Source organism: Zingiber officinale, chromosome 8B (assembly GCF_018446385.1).
Source record: "Zingiber officinale cultivar Zhangliang chromosome 8B, Zo_v1.1, whole genome shotgun sequence".
NCBI lineage: Eukaryota > Viridiplantae > Streptophyta > Magnoliopsida > Zingiberales > Zingiberaceae > Zingiber > Zingiber officinale.
Window position 1 is genome coordinate 29,733,842 of NC_056001.1, and position 14,999 is coordinate 29,748,840.

A 14,999-nucleotide genomic window follows, 5' to 3' on the forward strand; every position below is an offset into this window, starting at 1 on the left:
AGGAGAACTAAGTTAAAACTTGTAATCCTTATTTTCTTCTTCTTTGTTGCTTTTTATTTGAGAGCTTTATAATCTTACTATAAAAGATTTTTCTACCTTGTGTGTTATTCTGAGAAAGAGAGTTTCTAGTGAAAGTTGTGACTATTGATGTGGATCCTTGAATTAGTCACCTCATGGAAGTGGATACCAAGTAAATCAAGTTGTTAGCATTGTGGTGTGCTTATCTCTAAATACCAGGTATAAAATCAAGAAGAATTAAAGCGAGCTATTCACCCCCTCTTTATCTCCACTGATCCCGACATTAATGACATTCATCCTATTAGGTCGGATAGGTGGAAGTTGCACAGGAACATCCAAAATCATTAGGGGCAATTGGTTTTTCTTTAGGTTTATCCTTAAAATTTTCATCCTATGTTCCATATTGCTGATCCTCATCACACATTGTATCTTCTGACTTTAGATCTTATTCATAGTTTGTTTCCTCCTTTGCAAGAGATCTATGTGAATTATGCACAATTTAGATCTTGAGAGATATACTAATTTTAGACAATCTTGTCATCAAATTTGTTATCATCCATCTCATGTCTATCATAATCTATGTTAGGATAAGATATTTGATGAACTTCATCCTCCTCCAAGTTATTACAGCTTTTATCATCCTCATCTAGAATCCTAGATATAGAAAGCAGATTAGTAATCTTGGATATTGGTATTAGAGTGGTTCCTTTTCGATGTAGCGCCAGCACAATCTTCTTTTCCTTAATGTTAAGGGTATATATATTCTTTTGCCCATCGTAGATAACATTGTGATTATACTGCCAAGGCCACCCCAATAGTGCATATCATGTATCCATGACTCCCATATCACACCAAGAATTATCAAAATATTTACTATCAATTGAAAAAGACATGAGACATCACCTGTTTACTATTATCTCTCTGTCTTTATTCAGTCATGACAACTTATATGGCTTAGGATGATGATCCATCTTTAATTATAATTTCTGGACATCCTCTTTGGATACTACATTCTCACAACTGCCACTATCGATGATTATCTTGCAGACTTTATTCGCAACGATGCAGGCAGTGTGAAAAATATTGGTTCTAAATCACTCATCCCCTAATCGTCCTTGGGGGTCAACAGACTTTTACAAATGACCAAAGTCTCATGGCCATCACCGTAAAGTACATCATTAGCTTCATACACTGGTTAACCAATTGTTGCTATCTCTTCTTTCATGTCTTTCTCAATCAATAAATTTTTACCTTTATGATCAACAGGAGCATATTTCCTGCATTGGTTTGCCCTATGTCTCTGCTCATCACAACAAAAACACTTGACAGAGGCCTAAAAATTAACTTATGGTGGTTGTTGCTGTAAAGGACAAGAATTTTAAGGGTAATCTGGCTGGCTATTTTAGTTGCTTCTAACCATTGGTTTCCAATTTTACTATTTTCAACAATCAATGCATGCTGGTAGACCTTAGAAACGATCCACAAAAAATGAAGGCTACAGACATCTTTGAAGGACTAGCGCAACCCCCTAAGTATTATGCCACAATATGCTCCTTTGTCTTGGATAAGTCATTCCGGGTAACCAACTTGTAAAACTCCTCCATATAATCGTTGACTGATCTCACACTCTATCTCAACGCGTGAAGTCATTGAAACAAAACTTGGGTGTAGCTGAAAGAAAGAAAGTGTTCCCTCATCTTTTTCTTCATATTTTCCCAGTCAGTTGTTTGGGTTTTCTCTATTTGTCTCGTGAGCACCTCAACTGCTCCCACTATGCTAATACTCAACTCTTGAGTCTGATGGCAACCAACTTCACCTTCATCTAATCCGAAATTTCTTTATAATCAAAGATCTACTCCACTTCGTTGATCCAATCAATGAAGCACTCTGTTTGTAATGTATCAAAAAATTTAAACAGATCAACCTGAAAACTGAGGTCTCCATAAGACTCCTCTCGACCATTGTGTTCCTAGTATGTAGCTCGATGGCTATATGAGTTCTCAAAGGTAGACTCAGATTCTCGATCTGAGATCTCACGATCTTCAAGATTTCATGCCTCTAGATGATGGGTTAAATCTGCAACTTGTCTTTATAAATCTTGATTCATTGTCATGTCCTAAATGCTACAATCATGGTGCATGGCTTCCTGAATTGGAACCTATCTGTTGATGTGACTGTGATGAGGACCATGATGACCTTCAATTGGATATGATACTTGGCGTCCTTAATCGGAACTTACCTGCTTTGATACCAACTAATATCGGACATGATAGTGATTATCCTGTGGCCTGAAGAGAAAGAGGATTTGTAAAGAAATCAAGAAGAGTAGTAAAAAAACAAAGAGAATCCGACCGTCCTCTAAGTTCACCAAAAAATATATTATTCAATAATAGAAGATAATTCCTCAAATAGCTAAACATATGCTTATATAGATAAACCTTGACTTATAATAGACAACACTACCAAAAATATTCTAAATAAAAAGTATAATTTACTAAAAATACTAAAATAGATGTTTGGAGCCTCGAAAAAGGTACTAAATGTGGTACTTTAGATTCAAAATTTGCTGATTATGGGTTCCACTCGGTAAGAAATCTAAGTAATGAGCTTTGATTCAAGTCAAACGATGCCTCTTTTTGATAGTCAAGTCAAAAGTTATAACCTTTAAAAGTTTTAGAGATTTTCTTGGGTTGATCATGATGACACTCCATAACTATAATTCACAACCTCCTCCTCAGGGCATCCACTCTAAGTTGGCTCTTTGGTACTAAGTTCGATAGATTCTTTAAGCAACCCTATAATATTCATATAGAGGGCTCTCAGTCATGGCTCATGTTTTGACTTACGAGCTCATCAAAGAGGACCATAGAAAAATGCATCAAGAATTCATAATTTCCACTCAAGAATTTGGACTTTATACTCAAATTAAATGAAAAATTAAATTTATTCAAACGTGTTGAATATCTTCCGCACTTGAATGCCATTTGTTTGATTCTAGTGAAAAGAGTCATCAATTGTGTTCTTGAGAAGACTCTAAAGTCATAAGAAGTGAGAGAACAAGATTTGTCAACAAACATAAAAGTGAGGAATTGGAATTTCATCCTAAAAGGTTATTTACGTACTTTTAAAATTCTTCTCATAATTCTTAATATTTTTCTAAAATTTTCTTCAAAGCTTGAAAACTCTTATGGACTTATTCTTAAGAATTGACACTATTGAGTTATTCAACTAAATAAAGAAAATGATGTGATTGTTTTTATATTTAAGAAAAATAATAGTATGTGTTTGACCCATTATTATCTTGTTGAGTAGTTAACAAGATTAGTGATTTAGAGTTTACATTGTCATCATCATCATTATTATTAATTTATTCATATATTTGTATCTATCCAATTAGTTTTTAATGGAATATGATTTCCTTGCAATGTTACTCCATTGACTCTTGCCTTGTACAATATTCAAACTTCAATGCATGTCATGATTAAAATAAAAATAACAAATATTTTTTTTTAAAAAAACATCTCAATCACTATATTAATTATTTGAATAATTCCTTGTTAATAATTAAATGAATTAATATTTGTGTATGATATACACATATAACCTAACATTAAAATTACTTGTGCTTGTATTTAATTATTTCCCACAATTTTATGGGATTTTTTAAAAGTAAAATAAATCACACAAGGCACCATTATGACTAATATTTTAGGGTAATAATTTAAAACAATCAACTATAACAATTAATTAATTAAAAGGCAAATGATTAAGAAATGAGTAGACTTTTGTATTTCTAATAATAATATACATTTAATGCAAGAAAATGTTATGTATATTTGAATAATTATCATTATTATAATATAATAATATAGCTTTATCATAAAGATTTGGATGACTTAGACCACTCTCAAAATTAAAGAAAAGTAAAAGGAATGATTGAGCCAAATTGGAGGTCTATTTCGTGCCAAAATGTGATTGAGTTTATTGCTTATACTTTCGTCTATCGCTTTATTTTAACTTTCAACTTTTTATTTGTTCGTAATTTTTTAGTCCATATCCTCCAACATGAAACAGTGAAGAAAAGGCAAAGAAAATGATTGAGATATGTATATTTCACACTTAACTAGATCATTATCGATAATGACTTCTTGTATATCATCATTATAGTCAATATAACGTGCCCTATGAGTTAGGTTGTTGGACAATTACAAAGCGAATTCTATCATATACTAGAATGAACTAAGTTCTCATTTCTAATTAGCTTCTTGTTGAGGGAGCTGGAAAGAAATTCATTCATAATAAAAACATAATTGTCGGTTTACTTAAATAGAGCTTAGTTATTAAGCAATTGCAATAAGTTTTATTATAGACCATTGACCTTGTCTTTTGACTTAATCCCCTACCTTCTTAGCAATTAATGGTGCAACTATTCGATTAATTATTGGATTAGGAAGGAAACTTGATCAAGTTAATGATGGTTGAATTACCTAACAATTGCCACTCAATCAAGGATCATTGAGTTAATTATTACTACTTCTCACATAGATGTGATTAAATTATCTAAATTAAGATGCAGGCGATGTTTACCGCACAAGTGTGTGCGCAATCATCGACTAACTTGTTTTATTTATTTTAGACCATCACCTAATCGTAGTATTATAAAACCTTCTTTGAACCATTTTAGGGTTCTTGGTTTTTTAAATATATTTTCTTATTATATAGTGTGTTTGTTTGTGCACCCTCTCCTTTATCGTCACCTTCTCCTCCTTTATCAATCTTGAACAACCCTAGACTTTTATCGGGTGTGTTCTTATTACTCGTTCCTTAGTCCATTTGTGGCTTTCTTGAAGCCTTTGATAGTGAAGTAACTGCTCTATGTTTTTAGTATTATAAAATAAAAATAAAAATATATGTTCCAAATCCAACTCATTGATTAATCATGCTAATTAATCTCGCAAATTAACACACGTATCTAAAAACCAACTAATAAATTGGTGGACAGGCAATTAATCCATCATGGTTGCCATGTTTAATTAATTTACTAAGCTATCACAAGAGTCTTAATCAAATTAACATCACCACAATTTGCCATTAATTTCAAGTTACTCATTTGTTTTTCCCTCCTCTCTAATTTCTAATTATCGTTGAGTAGCCCATAGGAGAAAGAGACACCGCATAGAGGTGGCAACGATCGACCGAGACATGCGTTTGATCTCGATCTGAACTCGACTCATATAGAGGCCTTCAACCTAGCCGAAAGGACCCCCTTCACTCGATCGGAGAAGAATTGTTTATTCATTCATTTAGCGTTTTTCTTCTCTTTTTTTATTCCTACAATATTCCTATTTGTCATCTTATGTCATGCGCTGTGTCATTGGGCCACTTGATACTCATCCCACAATATAATTCCCTCGTCCACAACAAACAATCAAAGCCCCTCCTTCACTGACTATACTCCATGGATGATGAACCAACCTACTCAGAAACCACCCTCTCCCTCAAACTCAGCTATTGTGATCCCGATCCTCCGCGGCGACCGATATTCGAGGGTTGCTCATCGGCCGCTAGGCCTGATGGCCCGGCTCTTAGTCTTGGCGACCGAGGAGGAGCGAGGAAGAAGCTGAGGCTATCCAAGGAGCAAGCTGCCCTTTTGGAAGACATGTTCAAGGAGCATTCCACTCTCAATTTGGTTACGATTAGTTTCAATTCTTGTTGAATTCGGTCATTTGTGATGATGAAAATACATATAATTCGATAACTCTATCCACTAATTTTGATTTGGTTTTGGTTCCTTATCGAATTCAGAAACAAAAGCAAGCGTTGGCCGGGCAGTTGAAGCTTTTGCCAAGACAAGTAGAAGTGTGGTTCCAAAACAGGAGAGCAAGGTAAATAATTAATTAATTAATTAATTAATTAATTTTATTATTAAAAGTTAATATTATTATTATTGTCGTTGTTGTTATCGAATTTGAAGAACTAAGTTGAAGAAAACTCAAGTGGAGCGCGAGATTCTAAGGAAGTGTTGCGACACACTTAGAGAAGAGAACAAGAGATTGAGAAAGGAGCTACACGAGCTCAAGTCCACAAAGTGTTCCGCAACACGGTTCACACGACCACCTCACGCGGCCTTAGTGATATGTTCATCATGCAAAAAGGTCATCAATGATGAGGGTGCCAATAGCCATGGCACCGAAGGAAGTGGATCGGTTAGTGCGGAGGTGACTAAGCCTTGCTTCTTCAACCTGTTTGCCCACTCGACCTCTTAGTTGCTAGTCGCATAGCACTATCCATACCCTTTCTTTTAACAAGGGCAAGGTGAATACATACACACATCTACAAATAGATTTGTAAATTAGGGTTGAAAAAGAAATTTGTCATGAATTGTATTTTGTTGATATTCTTGTAATTATATCAATTAAAATTAAACAAATGTTTAGTTTGGAGATTGAAGTGGTCATTCCACATGGTTTGACAATATAAAACTTGATCATTTTCTTTAAAGAATGAAAAATAAATCAAATATAAATGCATATTATTTTATCCCTATTTTGGATTCTATAAAATGGTTTTCACTCAAAAATAATAATAAAATATTATTAGGGTCGTAATGGGAGTCGACAAGTACAAGAATATTTCAACTCGTGATCGATCGGTTTGACCGAAATCAGATTCTTAGAGATTTTATTCAATTACTAGAATCTTGACTATTTCTAAGTTTAATCATGAGTATATTTCTCTATCTCCACGAATCTCCAATCTATTAAAGGATACAGACATATTATAATAGAATAAAAATTAATTTCTAATGAATACATATTCTTAAAAGAAAAAAATTCCTCCCATTCTTTATCCAATTTAGCTAGAATTATAATTAAACTCATGATTTATTTTCCTTCATATAATCATCTTTGAAGATATACATTTTCACCAAATTAATAAATAAAAAAATATGGAGAAAATGGATGTGTTTTGGAAATTTTTATTTTACATTTAAAAAATCTAAGAATTATTAATTAAAAAAAAAATCTAATTTATAGTTATAATTAATTAATTAACTATGAATAATTATGATAAATAGGGGCGTAATTTGAATTTTAGAAATTAAATTTTATTATTTTGAATTTGTCATTTATTATTATTTTATTCACCCCAAAAGGAAAAGTTAAAAGAAGCCAAAGGCAACGAAATTTCTTTGAACCTTCTCTTCACAAAAAAGCAAAAGCAAGTGCAAGAAAAGAAAACATATCTTAAAAGTATTATTATTATTATTGCCCATGATTGATTGGATCATTCTCTAGATCTTCACTTTGAGTAGCATCTCCTTTTTCTTTTATTCTTTCGCAAAAGTATAAATAACACTCAGTTTTTTTTTTGCCTTAATTTCTTTCAGAAAATCAAACATGTAGAATCGTTGCATAAAATAAAATTTTCTTCTTGCAACGTCATAAATAAATTAAATGTTAGTGTTTAGGGTTTGTGTATGATGGTTAAATTGTATAAAAAAAAAAATTAAAGTTATGCTAGATGTTAGATGACTAAGTAATCATGATTGGTAAATATTATTTATGGTAAAAATAGATAAAATTATCAGCTAGAAAAAAAGATTGATAATTTTTTTAAAAAATTAATAGCCAAATATATTTTGATTGTTAATTTTGATTAAGTGATCAAAATAAATTTAATAATTAAATTTTAAAAAAAAATTAATAAAAAATTCCTCAATTTATCACTATTTCTATAAAAAAAACTGATAAATTTGAAAAACATGATTAAATATTGAAACTCAAACTTGGGTCAGCTTGGTCAACCTGATAAACTTTGACCTGAGGTCGATTACACTAATAGAGTCAATAATGATTCCGAACAGAGGTAGGTTGTTGACTAGAGGAAGATTGGGGAAAAAAAGTGTTAGGACCTCGTAAACTAGCTTTGATTGTTTCGTCTCAATTATGAGCTCGTCGTTTGAATGTGCAACAGAATACTTGAATCAAACTTAATGCCACATGTATAATACCTTGATTTTACTTGGTATCTGCCTCTTAAGACGACTAATTTAAGGTCTAGTTCTAGCAATCTATCACCGCTAAATCTTTATCTTCTTGGATACTTCAATTTAAGAGAACTTTGCTTTGGATGTTTTTGTTTGGAATTGTCTCTTGTTGGTCTGAAAATGCAGCAATACTTTGCTCTCACACCTCCAAAACTGGCAACCTCAATTTTAATTGAAACCCACTCTTAAAGGTTATTGTTCGGGTTGATCTCTACCTACCAGTTGATTGGTAGATATCATCAATCAAATATCACATTGGATTTAACCGTTTAAACCTATATAACGACTCTTTTTCTTTAACAATCAATTGATCAATATCACAATCGACTGCCAATAACTAGTCAAACTGGTCAATCAATTCTGCGACATTCTTTTCGCTGCTACAATGCCACCAATCAATTGGTAGCAGTTTAACCAATTAGTTCAACTAACCAGCCTTCTTTCTCACCTCAAACACTGAATTTAGAGTTTAGGTAAGCAATGAATTGCTACCTCTATTTTAGCTTTTTTATTATAGATAAACTTTCACCTCACCTAGTATTCGATTGACCTCAACTTACTAGGACTTCTTTTACTCAATATTTAGTCACCCTTGACCCACTAATAGTGGCAGATCCAAACAAAAATTTAAAGGGCTACTTTGTGACTCTACAGTTTGCTCCGCTGCTCGAGCTCGTCTTCCTCCTCGTCCCTTGGACTGCAGCCTATAGGCGGAGCATTGGAAGCCTGGAACTGAGGCAAGGGTGCTAACAGAGAGCACTTGAACCACTTGCAATATTGAATTGTCTATCAAAATTCATCTAAGCTTCCCAAATTAACTCTAGTGAGATGAAAAAATTTTATAGGATCAAGTCCGTCACCTCCAGAATTAATCAGTTTTAAGAGCAATATATCTGAACAGAATGATTCCACTGGCTATTAATTTTTTTAGTTAAACCAAGCAAAATTTTCCCAATTAATAATTTTCTATTGATTTAATTGAATGATTCTCTAGTTTTAAGCAATTAATTAGAGAATCTCTCTATTCCTATCATCATATTCCTCCTCTTCTTCGTCTTCCTCCTCCTCCCATGAGGAGCATGGGAGTAGCCTTTTAGTGCATGGAAGGGTGCAACCTCGTCTCCAAGCTTTGCTTCATCTTTAATTTCCTGCTTGATTTGGGCTGCGTTGGAGAGAAATATAGTTGAGAGATGTGTGACTACTTCCTGCAAAGGATAGACGACGACCACTGCGGTTACCTTGTGAACATCGTCGGCACCAGCGACCATTTCTCCAACGACGGTGACCTTAATCCCCTCCTCGATGATGCTAGCTGGTAGCTCAACGATTTCCTTTTCTCCGGTGACTTCGGTGCCCCCTTCGCCATTGACCTCCAAGACCCATTAGTGAACCCCTTCTCCCACTTCGGAGGCACCGCCTACGATGGCGAAGATGGAATGCCCCAGCTTCTACTATCGACGCTGCCACTCAAGGCTGCGAAACAGGATCTTGTCAAGGCCAACACTGCTACTGCCGGGACCAAGGGGGTGCTTCCACACACACACCCGCGCCCATTGCCTCCGCCAGTGCCCACTAAGACTTTTCGTTGTCTAGCATCCAGTTAACCTTGACATGTTAGGACTTTGCCATTGCATAGTATCTAGTTGACCTCATCCTACTAGGACTTCATCCATCTCACATCAAGTGCTTGGTCAACATTGATCAATTTTGACTTCACTTCTCATGGCAAGTGTCAGGTCTTTTATAACCCACTTGGACTTCCCTCTTGTAGACTCTCCATTGGACTTCCGATCACCAAGTGTCTGATCTCCATGGCCCTCTTAGATTTTCCTCTTGCTAACTCCTTGTTGGACTTTCAACCAAGTGTTAGATTAACCATGACCCATTTAGATTTTCCTTTCATGTGCCAAGTGTTCGGTCAATCATGACTCACTTGAACTTTCATCATCTACAACCACTAAGTGTCTGATCAATCTTGATGCACTTGGACTTTCTTCTTTTTGTCAAGTATATGATCATGTTGACCTACTTGGCAGTTAACCCCAAGTAGTTTTGAATCATGGTTACACCCCTATATATATCTAATCAACTATCCTAGTCAATTGTTAAACTTTTTGTGCTCCATTTGTGTACTCTAATTAACTATTCCAATCGACTACAAATTTTCTTTTGAACTATCACAAATGTGTCACTGTAACAAACTTAATACACCAATCTTAATATCTTAATCCATGTCTAAGGGCATAATTACACCCAGGAAGTTGCAAGGAGTGACATGAGCTTGATTTGAATTATTTCTTATAGGTCCCAGTAGACCGACTAGAAGGGGAGTGAATAGTCTATCAATGAAATTAGTACTTCTCTTACTATCGAACTTAGTAAGGACAAATACACAATAAATAAACAAAAAGAATAACATAAATTAAAAGAAGAGGCAAAGGGTTTAGTTGGTTATAATCGGAGAGGCTGTTAATTCAAGGTAAATAATAACTTACTAAAATTCTCCATCATTGTAGATAGAAAACCTCTTATAGAAATTGAAGCATGAACACTTAAAAATAGAAAAGAATTTTGATTACAAAGTGTGTTGTATTCGACTTCGAGCACTAGAGCTCTATTTATAGCTCATTGGTGGAAGTTAGATGTCAGCTGACGTTGCACCTCCTGGGCGCTTAGACCTGGTTCAGGCACTTGGATGTGGTCAACTCAATCCACTCCGCAATGGCTTCTTTCCAATGAATCTTCACTTCCCGGGTGCCTAGACCCAGTCCAGGAGCCTGGAGTCGGCTGACGTTGACTCCAGTATTGATCTTCTTCGCAACATATCGTTGATGTGGCTAAAATGATCCGGGAGCCTAGACCTAGTTCGTGCACCTAGACCTGGTCCAGGCATCTAGACATGGCCAACTCCAAAGTTGACCATTTTCTTATCCGATCGCTTGGGTGATTCTTCGGCCGTCCAAAGTTGAGCTTATCCGAATCCAACTCTGGCTTTCTCCTCAAACAATCTTCCTCCCTGACTTTTCGTCCCTCGAAAGCACCGCTCGCATCTTTCTCATCCACCAGTATACTCTTCTGTAGCTCCTTGTCCCTCGGATGCACCGAGCCCGTTGACTTACTTTCCGTATCATCTTTCTCCCTCACCGCGTCTTCCGCTAGATTTCTTATGTTCCTAAGTCCCTGCACACTTAAACATAAGGGATTAAAATCACAAAGTCTAACTTAATTCAGTTGACCATATCAAAACTAACATGGTGGTACTTACATTTCTAAGGTACCTAAGGTCATCAACGAATTTTGATCAAAACTTACTAATGACCCTACAATATTTAGAATTTTAAAATCTTGAAATGGTTTAAACCAAGAGAGTCATAGGAACTCTTTAGTGGTGTTGGTGAGTGAGTATGATAGTCCTAGGTGTTGGATCGAGACCACGCTAGAGGGGGGGTGAATAGCGTTCGTGGCTATTTCTTTCGATTAGTAAAACAAACGAGTAACAACGCAGCGGAATAAAGAAATAACAAACACAGAGAGACAGGAAGATTTACTTCGTTCGGAGCCTAAAGCGACTCCTACTCGAAGGCCCGCGATCCTTGATCGCTTTCCGTGGGCAACAACTATAATCACGATAAAACTATTACAGATTAACTACAATTTAAAGCAGTAAACAGATTGTACCAACAACAAAAGACTAAATCGAAGCTCCGGGTTGTCGGGGTGTCGTTGCAGCACTTTCTGGATCGAGTCGTTAGCAGCTTGTCGCAGGGAGATTACTTAGATTCTTGTCTTTTTGAAGCTGCACCTTGACCCTTCTTTTATATGATGTTCCGGGCGCCTGGATCCCTTCCGGGCACCTGGAGTGTGACGTGGCCAGCCAACCAGGATGCTGCACGTGTCAACTTCGCGCAGGGGATAAACTTTGGTCCCGGGCGCCCGGACAGCCTTTTTCCAGCAGGTTCCTCACCTGCAAACAAAGGTTAGTCCGAGCAAAATCCCCTGCAAGACAGTGTTAGAATAAGACAAAACATCGTAAAGAAGAATTGACAGTCTTCGGACTGTCCGAGTCTGACTTCGGATTTCCAACCGGAAATCCTAGGTCGACCCGACGCGAAGAGATTTACCTTATGCCAGTCCTGATCCTCCGGATCGACTGGACTTTTGCTCAGCATTCGATGCTTCCGGACTTTCTGCTGGACATCCGCTTCCCGGCTAGTCCAGACTTTCACCGGTTCGCGACACCAGGACTTTCCACCTAGGGTTACCCCCTAGGACTTTTACTGAAGCTATCGACCTGCCAAGACTTTCCGCATAGGGTTACCACCCCCTATGACCTAGGGTTACCACCCCCTAGGGTTTTTCCCTTTGCCTAACCGCAGCTAGGACTTTCCTGAAATACTCATTCAACCATGTTAGATTACAACAACCCTTAACTTTGAATCCTTTGCCATTATCAAAATTCAGGTTCGATCGTCGGATGCTTCCCGCACCAACAATCTCTCCCTTTTTGATTATGGCAACCCAGATTCAAAGTTAAGTGAAAAAATAAATGCATAAGTATATTAAGCAAGCTTAAGTATCTAAATTCAAATGAACGCCTAACTTAAGCTAACACTTAAACTTTTTGTAAACTTTTTGTGAAGCTCCCCCTTAATACAGGGTTTCCTTTTTCTTTAGAATTTCTCTACTCTCCCCCTTTGCCATATATCAAAAATGAGCTAGTTTTGAAAAACTTAATTTTCAAGACAGAATTAAAAACATTTTAACTTAGGCAAGGGAAGTGAAGGACAACACCTTAGAATTTATGTTTGAATAGACATAGAAAAACATGAGCTCTTTTTGAGTCTATAGAGTCTATAGAAAAACATTGGTTTCCAAAATTTTCATAGAAAAATTTTCAAAATACAAGTTTCAACTTCAGTGATTTTCAAATAAATTTGCAAGGAAAAATAATTTTTAAAGATTTAACAACTTAATGAATTTTCAAAAGGGTTTAAAAAAGTTTTCAAAGAAGAAGATATTTGAAAGTTAAGTTTGGAGAAAATTTTGATAAAACTGTTTAAGGAATGTTTTTGAGATAAATTTCAGGAATACTTAAGGCAAAGGAGAAGAGATAACCTTAATTTAGTTTTAGTAAGGTTTCGGTGTTCTAAAGTCCAAGCATGAGTCAAGATTTGGTTTTGATCAGGTATCAGAGCCCTTAAGTACAAACATGCTTAAACTTTAATATTGCCTCCACCAACTGTCTAACCATTTAGCTACTTGCTGATTGCCTAGAGGGCAACAGTGTTCACCTGGTTAGTCAAGTCAAGTCAATTGATCCAGTTAGATTTGACTAAGGCTGGAAGACTTGATTTGATTACTGTTAATTATGTATTTAATGCCCAGACTCATATTGATGCACAGAAATAAGCATTCTTGAGTCCAGGCTGTACCCTATGCATCTCACACCGTTCTATGTTTTACAAACACAATCAAGGTAAACCTAGGTATTTGTAAGATGCTCTGGCTGAGTCCTGGAGGAACATGATTTCTAAGGGTACAATCCTAAACTAAATCCAACTTTCGAAAGTCTAGTAAAGTGGGTATTTTGGTAAATCAATTTTGCCTAGAAGTTATAAAAAAAAGTAAAGAATATAAAGTTATAGTATCTATTCTACCCAACACATGCCTATTTGTCTTCTAAGTGAGCTGAACTCAAGTTCAGGTAAGGGTTTTGTGAAAATGTCAGCTAGGTTTGATTTTGACTCAACATAGTTGAGTATAATATCACCCTTAGCTACATGATCCCTTACAAAATGATGCTTCACCTCTATATGTTTAGTCCTTGAGTGATGAATTGGGTTTTTTGTTAGATTTATTGAACTTATATTATCAATTGAAAATTTTGTTTTATGATATTCTAGCTGATAGTCTTTAAAAGTATGCATCATCCATAGCAATTGAGATGCGCATTCACCTAAGGCTATATATTCAGCTTCAGTGGTAGATAAAGCAACACAATGTTGCTTTCTACTTGACCAACTTACAAGGCATTGCCCTAGAAATTGACAACTGCCACTTGTGCTTTTTCTATCTAACTTGCATCCAGCGTAATCTGAGTCAGAATAGCCATGAAGGTCAAGAGTGCAAGTTCTAGGGTACCAGAGTCCTATATTTAGAGTACCTTTAATGTACCTAAGTATTCTTTTAACATAGGTTAAGTGTGACTCTTTTGCACAGGATTGGTATCTTGCGCACATACCTACAGCAAACAATATATCAGGTCGGCTTGCAATAAGCTACCTATTACACTTCTATAATATTTTGGGTCTACTGGTTTTCCTACTGGGTCAGAGTCAATATTGATGTTGGTTGCCATTGGAGTGTTTATTATCTTTGAATTTTCCATGCAGAATTTTTTAATTAACTCCTTAGCATATTTAGTTTGATAAATGTAAATTCCATCTTTAGTTTGTTTTATTTGTAAGCCTAAGAAAAAATTAAGTTCACCAACCATACTCATTTCAAATTCACTTTCCATTAATTTAACAAATTCTTTTAGAAATTTAGAGTTAGTAGATCCAAAAATTATATCATCAACATAGATTTGGGCTATGAAGATGTCTTTTTCTACAGTTTTTACGAATAGAGTTGGATCTATTTTATCTTGGTTGAAGCCTTTGGAAATTAAGTGATTGGACAACCGTTCATACCATGCCCTAGGGGCTTGTTTAAGTCCATACAAGGCCTTTTTTAACTTAAATACGTGAGTAGGATTGTTTAAGTCTTCAAATCCTGGGGGTTGGCTTACATAGACCTCTTCTTTGATGAAACCATTTAAAAAGGCTGACTTAACATCCATTTGGTATAATTTAAACCCTTTATTTGCTGCATAGGCTAATAGCATTCGAATGGATTCGAGTCTAGCTACCGGTGCATAGGTTTCATCATA

General features: G+C 35.6%; 1 protein-coding gene across 1 annotated transcript; it reads left to right on the plus strand.

Annotated features, from left to right (window-relative positions):
• Nucleotides 1–5,427: 5,427 nt before the first annotated feature.
• LOC122015961 (homeobox-leucine zipper protein HAT9-like) lies at nt 5,428–6,475 on the plus strand. Its single transcript, XM_042573073.1, has 3 exons — nt 5,428–5,707; nt 5,824–5,903; nt 5,993–6,475. Exons 1-3 carry the CDS (start codon nt 5,477–5,479, stop codon nt 6,282–6,284), a joined length of 603 nt encoding a protein of 200 aa, XP_042429007.1. The 5' UTR covers nt 5,428–5,476; the 3' UTR covers nt 6,285–6,475.
• The last annotated feature ends 8,524 nt before the right edge of the window (nt 6,476–14,999 follow it).

Bases quoted from the DNA above. Each gene is read 5' to 3' on its own strand.
- LOC122015961 (XM_042573073.1), top strand. From the start codon at position 5,477: ATGGATGATGAACCAACCTACTCAGAAACCACCCTCTCCCTCAAACTC. The intron at 5,708-5,823 runs GTTACGATTAGT...TATCGAATTCAG, and splicing joins AGCATTCCACTCTCAATTTG to AAACAAAAGCAAGCGTTGGC. The intron at 5,904-5,992 runs GTAAATAATTAA...TCGAATTTGAAG, and splicing joins TTCCAAAACAGGAGAGCAAG to AACTAAGTTGAAGAAAACTC.